Source organism: Carcharodon carcharias, chromosome 3, assembly GCF_017639515.1.
Source record: "Carcharodon carcharias isolate sCarCar2 chromosome 3, sCarCar2.pri, whole genome shotgun sequence".
Classification (NCBI taxonomy): domain Eukaryota; kingdom Metazoa; phylum Chordata; class Chondrichthyes; order Lamniformes; family Lamnidae; genus Carcharodon; species Carcharodon carcharias.
Genome location: NC_054469.1, coordinates 64,740,397 through 64,753,447, shown reverse-complemented (window position 1 = coordinate 64,753,447; position 13,051 = coordinate 64,740,397). Strand labels below are relative to the sequence as shown.

General features: G+C 43.8%; 1 protein-coding gene across 1 annotated transcript in view; it reads left to right on the top strand.

The window, feature by feature from the left end:
* Positions 1–13,051, top strand: part of mrc1a (mannose receptor, C type 1a) — a 202,376-nt gene that overhangs the window by 59,652 nt on the left and 129,673 nt on the right. The window contains exons 4-5 of the mRNA XM_041184946.1: positions 4,275–4,439; positions 11,983–12,096. Coding sequence (XP_041040880.1) covers positions 4,275–4,439; positions 11,983–12,096 — 279 coding nt within the window. The remainder of the gene's footprint in view (positions 1–4,274; positions 4,440–11,982; positions 12,097–13,051) is intronic.

Below are 13,051 nucleotides of genomic sequence, written 5' to 3'. Positions count from 1 at the left end.
ACCAAATAGAGACTGTGATGATGGGACTCATCTGGCAGGGGCCTTGATGATCTACTTTATGAACATGAGCTGCAGCTGTCTGGCATATCACACAACTTGGTTGTGAGGGATCTTCTGATGCATAGTTGAATGGGTATGGTGAAGTTGTCCACCTGGATCTGCAGATCAGGTACCAACAGGTAGAGACCTATCATCTCTACACCATTCTTCCTGAATTTCTTCCATCGCAAAGCAGGAAAAACATGGAGAAGCTCAAGGGAGACCACATTTTTAAAGGAAGCCATGTCCTCAATTTATAACAAAATGTTGAAATTATTGTAAAATATTAAAAAAAATACTCACACTGAAAATGTTTCAATAAATTATGTAAAACATTTCAAAAACTTGAAAAAAAATTTGCAAAACACCTGCAGATGTTGGCATTGGTGCAGAAGTGAGGGTTGGGGTTGAGGTGGTGACTGATACTATTAGGGAATAACTGGGATCTGGCAGCACTGGAGGGAACAGCTTCCAATGGCTTTGTGTGAGAAGTAGCAAGGAGAATGAGACCTAAGGTACAATTACACCTTAAGTGGAATGGACATCCACTTCTTTTTCTCTGCCCTATCATTCTGCTTTAGCTGCAGGATGACCATGCCCTATAACGTGCATCCCAGAAACCCATTCTCCTTCCATATAATATGCAGTGTCTCTAATTGTTCCTCATGCTTTGTAACTTTGAGCTGCAGAAAAATCCACACAGAGGCATTTATTACATTTTATATTCTTCATTCATGGGATGTGGGCAATGCTGGCTAGACCAGCAATTTATTGCCCATCCCTAGTTGCCTTTGGCGGCAGTGCATAGCTGGGTAGATGCCAGTGTTGCAGCTGTACTGGAACAGTTTGGCTGTAGGTGTGACAAGTTCTGGGGCACAAGTCTTGAGTAGTATTGCCAGAATATTGTTAGGGCCAATAGCCTTTGCAGTATCAAGTGCCTTCAGCTATTCCTTGATATCACGTGGAGTGAATCAAATTAGCTGAAGGCTGGCATCTGTGATGCTGGGGACCTCAGGAGGAGGCCAAGGTGGATCATCCACTCAGCAATTCTAACTCAAGAAGGTTGTAAATGCTTCTGCCTTGTCCTTTGTACTGATGTGCTGGGCTTCTCCATCATTGAGGACGGGGACATTTGTGAAGCATCCTTCTCCAGTGAGTTGTTTAATTGTCCATCACCATTCACAACTGGATGTGGCAGGACTGCAGAGCTTGATCTGATCTGTTGGTTATGGGATTGCTAAGCTCTGCCTATCACTTGCTGCTTGTGCTAGTTGGCATGCAAGTAGTCTTGTGTTATAGCTTCACCAGGTTGGCACCTCATTTTTAGGTATGCCTGGTGCTGCTCCTGTCATGCTACCCTTCACTTCCCCTTGAGCCTGGGTTGTTCTCACAGCTTGATGGTAATGGTAGATTGGGGTATTTGCCAGACCATGAGGTTACAGATTGTGGTTGAGTACAATTCTGCTGCTGTTGATGTCCTAAAGCGCCTTATGGATGCCCAGCTTTGAGTTGCTAGGTCTGTTCAAAATCTATCTCATTTAGCATGGTGGTAGTGTCACATTCAATGGAGCGTATCCTCAATGTGAAGATGAGACTTTGTCTCCACAAGGACAGTGTGGTGGTCATTCCTACCAATACTGTCATGGAAAGATGCATCCTCAACAGGTAGATTGGTGAGATATGGTCAAGTAGGTTTTCCCTCTTGTTGGTTCCTTCACATCCTGCCACAGCCCTGTTTGAGCAGCTATGCCCTTTAGGACACATCCTGTTCGGTCAGTAATGGTGCTACTGAGTGACTTGTGGTGGTGGATATTGAATTCTCTCACCCAGAGTATATTCTGTACCCTTGCCACCCTCAATGCTTCCTCAACATTGAAGCATACTGATTCATCAGCTAATGGGGGTGGGGAGGGAATGGGGCTGGGGGGATGGTGACTGTAAGTGCTAATCAGCAGGTTTCCTTGCCCATGTTTGACTTGATGCCATGACAGTTCATGGGGTCGGAAGTCAATGTTGAGGACTCTGAGGGCAACCCCCTCCTGATTCTATACCACTGTGCTGCTGCCTCTAGTCAGTCTGTCCTGCTGGTCGGATGGGGCATACACATGCATGTCTGTGGGATAGCTCTCCCAATTTTGGCACAGATGTTAGAAAGGAGGACTTTGCAGGGAAGACATGGGTGGGTTTTCCATGGTCATTTCCGGTGCCTAGGTTGATGCCAGGTGGTCCATCAGTTTTATTTCTTTTTGTAGGCTTGTAGTGGTTTGATACAGCTGAATGGCTTGCTGGGCCACTTCAGTGGTCAACCAGCTTACTGTGGACGCTCATGGTTTTCAGAATGCAGGTTCCATTTGACACTGGTTCCAACTGTCCTGCTGTAATAAATTAACTGAAAGGATTCAGAAATTTGAATAATTAGAGGGAGTTTCAAGCAAAGCAAATAAAAAAGACAAGGGGCAGAATTTTTCTGTCAGTGAGCTGGGGGCGGGGCCTGCTCGCTAACACGAAAATGACACGGGAACCCCTGACGTCATCCCGCCCTATTTAAATATTCAGGAAGGCAGGAGCACAGCGCGATCAGCTGTCCGCCCGCCGAACTGTCAATGGCCAGTTGAGGTCATTGACAGGATAATTAAGCCAATTAAAGGCTCTGCCAATCCAAGCGGGATGAGGTTTCATGTCTGTTTTTAAAAACTTTAATAACGTTCATGTGATATTTATTAACATGTCCCATCACGTGTGACATTGTCACATGAGGGGGGCATGTTAATAATTTTTTTATTTTTCTATTTTTCAACTTTCAAAAACTGTCAGCGCTCTCCCTGAGGCAGCACTTAGTCTCAGGGAGATGTGCGCTCTTTCACATGTATGCGCGAAAGAGCGCACTCTGACAGTTGGGGAATCCTCCACCCCTGCACAGGAGCGCATAGCGCTTCCCGTTGGGTGGCCCACTGGGTGGACCTTAATTGTCCTGCCCACTCAAAATGGTGGTGGGGCCCGTTTCGGCGGTGGCGATTGGCTGTCCGCCTGTTGCTGAGCCAGTGGGGCCCGCCTGCCCATCAAGGGCAAAATTCTGCCCAAGATTATTGGGGAGATGCTGACCAGAGAAGAGGCTCTATCCCACCAGCCACGCTTGAGTTGCTGGGGAATGAAGGTTAATTTACAGGATTGGGCCTTGTTGCTGAGAGTGAGAAATATCTGGTTCAGCTCAAAAATCATAACAGCAACTTCGTCATTTTTTTTACCATTTTGTCATTTTATGTTAAGTATCCAAGTAATAGTACCAATTTGATGGAATCAACAACTTGAAAATATTATGCTGATCTAGAATACTCGTGAAAATATTTTGTCATGTTGTCTATGCAATGTTACAATGTTAATCTTAATGTTATTAAGATAATAATAACAGATTTTAAATCTGCAAACCTACATAAATCGTTTGTTCACTGACATTTAGTGCTGATAGCTAATTGCATATTGCAATCACTTTATTTTCCTGTTTACAATACTTGGCACTTTGCAAGTTGCTCTTAGAAATTTCAGTTTCCTTTCTTTCTTAATCTTTGGCCCAGCTTTCCTCCCTTTTAGGATCAGAGCAGTTTCAGTTGTTTGGAGACAGGAAGAGGAAGAGACACCATTACGATTTGCACAAAGATTACATCTTACATGTCGGTCTCTGTTCACTCTGTTGTGCATTATTTTCTTCCTTGCCTCCGCAAAACCAAAAACACAAGTTCTTGGCTATCCGTAGAGAAAATCTGCATGCTCCATTCTAGTATTTTTCTAGCATGTTCTCATTAATTTCTGAATGAAGCTTTTCATAGCTGGAAGCCTCTCATAAAACCTTTTAGCATCCCCCATCACCGCTTGCTTGGTTTATGTTGTAGTTGTACAAACAGCTGAGTAGTGAACTAGAATCCAATGGACACGTGTAGGGAAAGCTTTCATTTTCATATTACTTATAGGTACTTACATGAATACAACTAACATTTATGGCGCCAGAGTTGTAAACCACCATAACTTTAAAAAATGGTTAAAGGTTACATTTCAAACACTGTTTTTAATAAGTCATGAGCATGCTGGAAAAACAATAAACAATGATTTTGAACACATGGACCCGATATATAGTTGAATGTAGTACGTAACCAGGAGAAGCAGATTTTTTTTACATTAGAGGAATTAAATATTCCTAGAGATAAGATAGATTTACCAGTAACACCTGTCTGTTCTTACAGCCAGTAAGTGTGGTACTTCATGGAATAAAGATCCTTTAACAGGCAACTGCTACCAAATCAACTATAATTCAGCTCTAACATGGCACGAAGCAAGAAGAAGTTGTCAGCAACAAAATTCAGACCTTCTGAGTGTGACAGAGCTACACACACAGACATATCTCTCAGGTAACAAGTTATTGCAGATATAAAAATGTTTTTAAAATGTTATTGTCAAGCAAAACAAAGACCCCATTACTCATACCTAGCAAGTTATTAACATTATTGATCTGTTGCAGCTAGCATGGCTTCTAAAACATTCATTATTATGTTTCAACAGCCACATTCATGGAAACCATCTCCAATGCCAATATTTAAGGTGTATGCTTCCATGATATTTTTTGGCTGAAGACTGAACCCCCATGATCTAGGTCTCTAGACCCTCCATCTGATAGCTAACACTTTCCTTCTTTCAGTCAGACTTATACACATCTTTATTGCCACTCCCAAGTCCCATAACAGCAGAAATGTTCAGTGACAATGGGTGTATTTTAGGCCATGAAGACCATCCTGGAAGATACGGAAGCCTAGGTGAGATTGTTGATTACAATGTCTCAGGACGGGAATCTAAAGACAAACAAGGTTACAAGAATGCATTCCCAAAGCCCTACACCCTCACCTTTGTTGTGAAGGGTGCTCTAGAATGGGGAAGTAGTAGAGCTGGCACCAACTGCAGACTCATGATTACCTTTATCATTATCCCTTCCTTGTCAGACTTTTGTACCCTACCTACCAGAGAACTATAATCACAAAATGTTCCATATCCCTCCTTCTACTCTGGGTTTCATATGAACTCTGCTGCTCCAAAATCCTTTCTAATCTCTCTTCCCCATGTAGCAATGCCAGAAGAAGAAAATACATCCAACCACATCTGGTCCTGCCAGTAGTGTATATAATGCTATGTTTGGTTACAAGTAATATATTATATTTCCCAAATCAGTCATATACTTGTTTTGGAGCATTTATTTGATTTCAATTTGTCACAACCTAGCAACTCAAGACTGGGCAACCATGAGTGGCTGAGGGCCATCAGCAGCAGCAGAATTGTACTCAAACACAATCTGTAACCTCATGGCCCAGCATATCCCCCACTCTACCATTACCATCAAGCCAGGGGATCAACCCTGGTTCAATGAAGAATGCAGGAGGGCATGCCAGGAGCAGCACCACGCATTCCTAAAAATGAAGTGTCAACCTGGTGAAGCTTAACATAGGACTACTTACCAAACAGGATAAGCAGCAAGTGATAGACGGAGCTAAGCGATCCCACAAACAACAGATTAGATCTAAGTTCTGCAGTCCTGCCACATCCAGTCGTGAATGGTGGGGGACAATTAAACAACTCACTGGAGGAGGAGGCTCAACAAATATCCCCATTCTCAATGATGGAGGAGCCTAGCACATCAGTGCAAAATATAAGGCTGAAGCATTTGCAACAATCTTCAGCCAGAAGTGCCAAATGGATGATCCATCATGGCCTCCTCTGGAGGTCCCCCGATCACAGATGCCAGTCTTCAGCCAATTTGACTCACTCCACATGATATCAAGAAATGGCTGAAGGTACTGGATGCTGCAAAGGCTATGGGCCCTGACAATAGTCCAGCAATAGTACTGATGACTTGTGCTCCAGAACTTGCCGTGCCCCTAACCAAACTCTACAGCTACAACACTGGCATCTACCTGGCTATGTGGAAAATTGCCCTGGTATATCCTGAACACTAAAAGCAGGACAAATCCAACCTGGCCAACTACTGCCCCATCAGTCTATGCTCCATCATCAGTAAAGTAATGGAAGGAGTCATCAACAGTGCTATGAAGCAACACTTCCTTAGCAATAACCCGCTTACTGATGCCCAGTTTGGGTTCTGCCAGGCCACTCACTCCTGACCTCATTTAGCTTTGGTTCAAGCCTGTTCAAAAGAGCTGAACTCCAGAGGTGAGGCGAGAGTGACTGCCCTTGACATCAAGGCAGCATTTGACAGAGTGTGGCATTAAGGGGCCCTAGCAAAACTGGAGTCAATGGGAATCAGGGGCAAAGACTCTCCACTGGTTGTAGTCATATCTAGCACAAAGAAAGATGGTTGAGGCTGTTGGAGGTCAGTCATCTCAGCTCCAGGACACCACTGCAGGACTCAGGGTAGAGCCCTCGGCCTAACCATCTTCAGCTGCTTCATCAATGACCTTCCTTCAATCATAGGGTCAGAAGTGGGGATGTTCGCTAATGATTGCACAATGTTCAGCACCATTTGCAACGACTCAGATACTGAAGCAGTCCATGTCCAAATGCAGCAAGACTTGGGCAACATCCAGGCTTGGGCTGACAAGTGGCAAGTAACATTTGTGCCACAGATGTATCAGGCAATGACCATCTCCAACAAGAGAGAATCCAAACATCACCGCTTGATGTTCAATGGCATTACCAATACTGAATCCCCACTATCAACATCCTAGGGGTTACCATTGACCAGAAACTGAACTGGACTAGGCATATAAATACTGTGGCCACTACAGCAGGTCAGAGGCTTGGAATCGTGCAACGAGGAACTCACCCCCTGACTCCCCAAAGCCTCTCCACCATCTACAAGGCACAAGTTAGGAGTGCGATGGAATACTCCCCACTTGCCTGGATGAGTGCAGCTCCCACAACACTCAAGGAGCTTGACACCGTCCAGGACAAAGCAACCCACTTGATTGGCACCACATCCACAAACATTCCTTCCCTCCACCACTGATGCACAGTGGCAGCAGTGTGTACCATCTACAAGACACATTGCAGGAATTCACCAAGGCTCCTTCGACAGCACCTTCCAAAAGCACGACCACTACCATCTCGAAGGGCAAGGGCAGCAGATAGATGGGAACACCACCATCTGGAAGTTCCCCTCCAAACCACACACTACCCTGACTTGGAAATATATCACCATTCCTTCACTCTCGCTGGGTCAAAACCCGGGAATTCCCTCCCTAACAGCACTATGGGTGTACCTATGCCACATGGACTGCAGTGGTTCAAGAAGGCAGCTCACCACCACCTTCTCAAGGGCAATTAGGGATGGGTAATAAACGTTGGCCCAGCCAGCGAAGCCCACATCCTTTGAATGAATGAAAAAAAGGATGAGGAGGAATGAGCTGGCTGCCCTTGTATTCAACCCCCTCGGTTTGGTTGCAACAAAGGTTTGTTTAAAATTCTTTCTCCCGTGGATACCTTTTCTAGACCAAGAGGAGGATTTTTCCTCTCTTCGGGTGGACGTGGTGGATAGGCCCAGGAGTGGTCACGCAACGGTCTGCCCCCGCGATTGGGCCTCGACCGCGATTTCATGCTGGCTGACCAACTAATGGCTGAAACACGCAGCACTGCCTGGGTCAGGTGGGAGGTGGGCAAGTGCTGAGGCCAACGCATGCACATGGGTGCACTTACAGAAAGCTTCCTGATGGCATAGAGCACCAACTTTACGAATAAAGATGGTAAAATTAAGGAAAACAAATCCCATCATATGACTCTTGTCATATGAGCAGGGACATGTTAGAAATGAGATTTCAACATTTTTATTCTATTTTTAATTAACATTGGAAACCTCATCCCGCCCATCGATGAGGTTTCTTCAAAAATCCAAAGGCCGCTTGGCCTTTTTTCCCACACGCCAACTGTAAGGTTGGACAGGCAGGTTAAAATTCTATTTAATTAATGAATTAATGGGCTTAAGAGCCCTCTTAATTGTCGGTAGGTGCGCTACCAACTCCTGCACATGTTCATTGACTGAAATATCGTGCAAGTATGCGATGACTTCGGGTGCTCGCCTGACGTCATTGCGCGCTATTTCATGCTTGTGCATGTCGAACGTGTCCACACGCCAAGGTGCAAATTCAGCCCCAATTATATTTACTTTTTAACAAGGAGCCAATCAAACCAGGTTTTTGAGTCAAAGAAAGAGCACGCCTTTTAGTTACTAAACCTGAGGTCAAATAATATAGGACGCCCCATACACACATGCACACACAAACTGACAAATAGAAGTTAAAAGAATATATGAGATTGTCCGTGAGGCGTAGCTTGTGGAACATTACAACCATTAAGTTAGGTGATTTTGGTTGAACTCTGGAGTTGGCTTTGTTCAGTTTTGCAATCTGCTGAAGAAGACAACCTTTGATGGTTTCCAGAGAGAGAGAGAGAGAGATGGCTGACTTACTTCTGCAGGGGTGATTGTCTTTATCTTCCTTCCTGCTTGCTTCCTTGCTTCTCTGTTTTTTCAGAGCCAGTTTTTAAACTCATCTATGTGTATTCCCAGAATGGAATTCAATTTGGCATGTCCTGTATACAATTTCATTTTGGTCTAAAATCTCAAAAATGTTTGGACACATTTTGAGATATAGATCAAGAGGAGATGGGGGTTATCTCGTACTCCACAGGGGTTTTGAATGTCTGGTAGGGTGTAGCTAGCTGAGTGGCAGTTTCCATTGTCTTTACTGAATTACAATGGATTAAAGTCCTACACTTTGCATTTTTTATGCTTTCCTTTCAAGCGTCTCAATTTGAAGTGGGTTTTGACACCCCACCCCACTGCAAAATTCCATGCAACATCACAGGTCCGGTCTGCAGTACATTCCATTCCAGGAAAGTGCTCACTTTACAGTACCAGTCATCTTTTGATCAGTGTCTTATCTTGTTTTTTTTTTAAAAAAACAGCGCTTTTTTAAACAGTTCAACATGTCTATGATTAGTTGGTGAAGTTCTGGGAAGCTCTCATTCCACCATTGTGTCCTTTTTCATGGCAATGTGATTCAGGAACAGTGAGAAATGTAGACAATACTCTTCCATTTATCTCTAACCATCATACAAATTCAGTGATATGACTTTCTTTAAAATATTCTAATATTCTCATTCTATAATGATCAATGTATGAATTTATCAAAGCATAAAATTATTGTTTATGAGCTTGCACTTGCAATCTTGTCAGTGATCTTCGGTTCTCAAACCAAATGACTTTGATGTCCAAGCCCAACATGACCTACTTCTGACTCCAGTACATTTTTTTTTAGCTATATGCTTTCTTCTGCTTTCTACCCTCTACTATACCCAAGTTATTTATGTCTTGAGAAATGTAGGGCACCTTTATAGGGGAAAGCTGCATTGGAATGGCTCCCCAATGCATTCCTGCCACCGGCAAACTGTCGCGGTGCAGGCTGGGGATCAGATCGGCTACCTGCTGCAATGAGATTGGCAACCAATTACTGGTTAAGGGTGATTTTGCAGCCTCTCTGGCATTTTGCCATGGCGGAGTGGCTCCAACCCCACATCCAGAGGCCACCAGACCAATGTAGGTGACAGGCTACGGGATCCTTTGGAGCCAAAGGCTCCATGCCTGAATGATGGGGCTGCTGGCATGAAAGGCCTCCCCTGTGGCCTAAGCCATTCCACTGGAGGGGTTTTTCCTCCACTCCAAGGGGCCTACTACTATTGCCCCTCTGAATTTCTTACTTACCTGAGATCACTTCCATATTGAGGCATGCTTACAGTGTACAATCTGCCAGCAGCATCCACCTCTCCTGGTGGGGCTGCTGAGGCTTCAGAGCACCTTGGGGGCTGTCAATTAGGAGGCTATCTCCAAGAAACATGGAAACTAGGAGCAGGAATAGGCCATTCAGCCCTTCGAGCCTGCTCCGTCATTCAATATGATCATGGCTGATCCTCTATGTCAACACCATATTCCCGCTTTCTCTCCTTGATTGCTGAGCCAGTCCAACTGCTAACAAATGTGGGTTTGGGACCCCCTGTGTGTTCAGAAGCCTGTGGGTGAATCCTGCCACATGGCTTCACTACAATTTTCATATAGACATTGGACATGGTTTTAATGAGGTAGGACTTTGTGCCTCTATTATTCTAGATACTTTAACTCTCTAATTTAGATTGTGGATTTGAAAGTATGTTAATTGATTTTGACGCCTTGATTTGTTTTTGTTGGTGAGCTGAGGATAATGGGTAGAAAAACCCTATAAATTGCTGACTGTTGGTATGGCCCTATGCTTCCACTGGATGTTTCTCAGTATCAAAACATCACAACCAAAAAATTCCAGACTTCATAACATAGCTTCTCTTTTCCTTCTCCGTTATAAGGATCGCTCACAAGGTAGCTGTTATCAATCTAATCTTGGTGAGTTGCTGCAGGGCATTGTGTAGATTAGACCTATTGGACACACGTGAACTCGTCAAAGAGGGTCAGCATAGATTGGACGACTAGGTCATATTTGAAATAAAAACAGAAAATGCTGAAAAAATCTCAGCAGGTCTGGCAGCATTTATGGAGAGAAAAACAAGAGTTAACATTTTGAGTCCATGTGACTCTTCTTCAGAGCTAAAGGGAAGTAGAAATGTGATATGATGGATTTTATACTGTTTAACTGTTATTTGTTAAAAAAACGAACAAATAAGTAAAAGAATAAAATGAAAAATAAATAAAAATAACAAGTTAATAAAATTGAACTAAAGACGGAGTCAAGATGGAGGAGAGAGTTCATGGTCTAAAGTTGTTGAACGCAATGTTAAGGCTGGAAGGCTGTAAAGTGCCTAATCAGAAGATGAGATGCTATTTCTTCAGTTTGCGTTGGGCTTCACTGGAACATTGCAGCAAGCCAAGGATGGACATGTGGGCATGAGAGCAAGGTAGTGAGTTGAAGTGGAAAGCGACAGGAAGGTCGGGGTCATGCTTGCAGACTGAGCGAAGGTATTCCACAAAGTGGTCACCCAGTCTGTGCTTAGTCTCCCCAGTATAGAGGAGACCACATTGGGAGCAGAGAATACAGAAGACCAAATTGAAGGAGATGCAAGTGAAACACTGTGAGATGTGTTTGGTGATGGAATCATGCTGGAGTTGGTGGAAATGGTGGAGGATGATCCTTTGAATGCGGAAGCTGGCAGGGTGAAAAGTGAGGACAAGGAGAATCTTATCATGGTTCTGGGAGGAAGGGGAAGAGATGAGGGCAGAGGTGCGGGAGATGGCTTGGACACGGTTGAGGGCCCTGTCAACCACAGTGGGGGGAAACCTCAGTTAAGGAAAAAGGAAGATATGTCAGAAGTGCCATTTTGGAAGGTGGCATTATCGCAACAGATGCAATGGAGGCAAAGGAACTGAGAGAATGGGATGGAGCCCTTACAGGAAGCAGGGTGTGAGGAGCTGTAGCCAAGGTAGTTGTGGGATTCGGTGGACAGTCTATCATCAGAAATGGAGACAGAGACGTCAAGGAAGGGAAGTGTTGGAGATGGACCATGTGAAGGTGAGAGAGGGGTGGAAATTGGAAGCAAGATCGATAAATCTTTTCAGGTTCAGATGGGAGCATGAGGTGTCATATTTGGATTGAATTTCTGAGGAGGTCACGGACATGTAGGGGAGTGTCCATGCATGTTTATCTATATGGACTTCCAAACTACCTTTGATAAAGTTCCATACAGGAGATTATTAGCAAAAGTAAAAGCATATGGATGTGAAGGTAACCTTGTCACATGGTTTGATAACTGGTTCAGTGGTAGAGTTTCTTCTTTAGGCTGTCATTGTACTTACTCTGGCTAATATATTGATCTCTGAAGACTCTTGTAACAGGATATCATTTGTCCCAACACGTATGAATAGGAAAGTATTATGAGTAACAGTTATAAACAATGCAATTTTCTTTCATTTAGGACTGGTGAATAATATGAAGACATCACTTTGGATAGGGCTGAATAGCCTGGATGTTGAAAAAGGCTGGCAATGGAGTGACCAAAGTCCCTTCAGATACTTGAACTGGGCTCCTGGTAAGGAATGGGAAAATGAATGTTTCAGTATCAGAAGAATTGAAAAACAAAATGATATGCACCTCTTGAGCTGATTGCATGTGCCCTAGGATTCCTGCACTTGGAGAGCAGAAATGTCACATTTACAATTACACCCAGTTCCATTGGGATTCTGCCCCATGTTGATTGGACCTCAAGTTTTGTTTCGGATTAGCAGCATTTTTGGAGAGACAGATCAGTTTATATTCCCGAGTTCTGACAAGGGGTGAACCTTGGTGAACAGAAGGGGCTGGAATTTAAGGGGTAAGGGGTGGGTGCGGGTTGGGGTTTGAGGGTAAATTTCCACCATTATTCCTCTGAAACTGACTGTAACTTCAGGAAGTTGGGCATGCGCAGAATTAAGTCCCGCTATTTGCGGGGGTTACATTCCTACGAAATCTCGCAAATGGCGAAATCGCAAAGGAGGGACATGCTTTTGAATGGGATTCAATTAGGTTCCAGCCATGTGAGGGCAGCATTGGTTTGGGCAGTTACAGTACTCCACAATAACCTGTGTTATTCACTGAAGCTGTTAGACCTGCTGTTTTCATTCACATTTTTGCTTTTTTGTTTCCGATTTCCAGCACTGGCAATTTTATTTGCAACCCATTTAAAAATCACAGTCAATGAAAAAGAGAAAAACCCAGAACCAACAAGGGTTAAAATATATCCTGGAAAATTCCTGTCTGATCCCCACTGCCCCTGTCTCCCCCCCACTTCAGGTTACTGAACCATCCAAGGAAGTCACATGAACCAAGGATTACAAAGATTTATAAAGACATTCACATTCTATATTAAACTAAAAGCAAAGAGGAGGAAGTCATACCGACTCAAAACGTTAGCTGTTTCTCTCTCCACAGATGCTGTTAGACCTGCTGAGCTTTTCCAGCATTTTCTGTTTTGGTTACATTCTGTATTATGTGATTTCTGTGCGTTT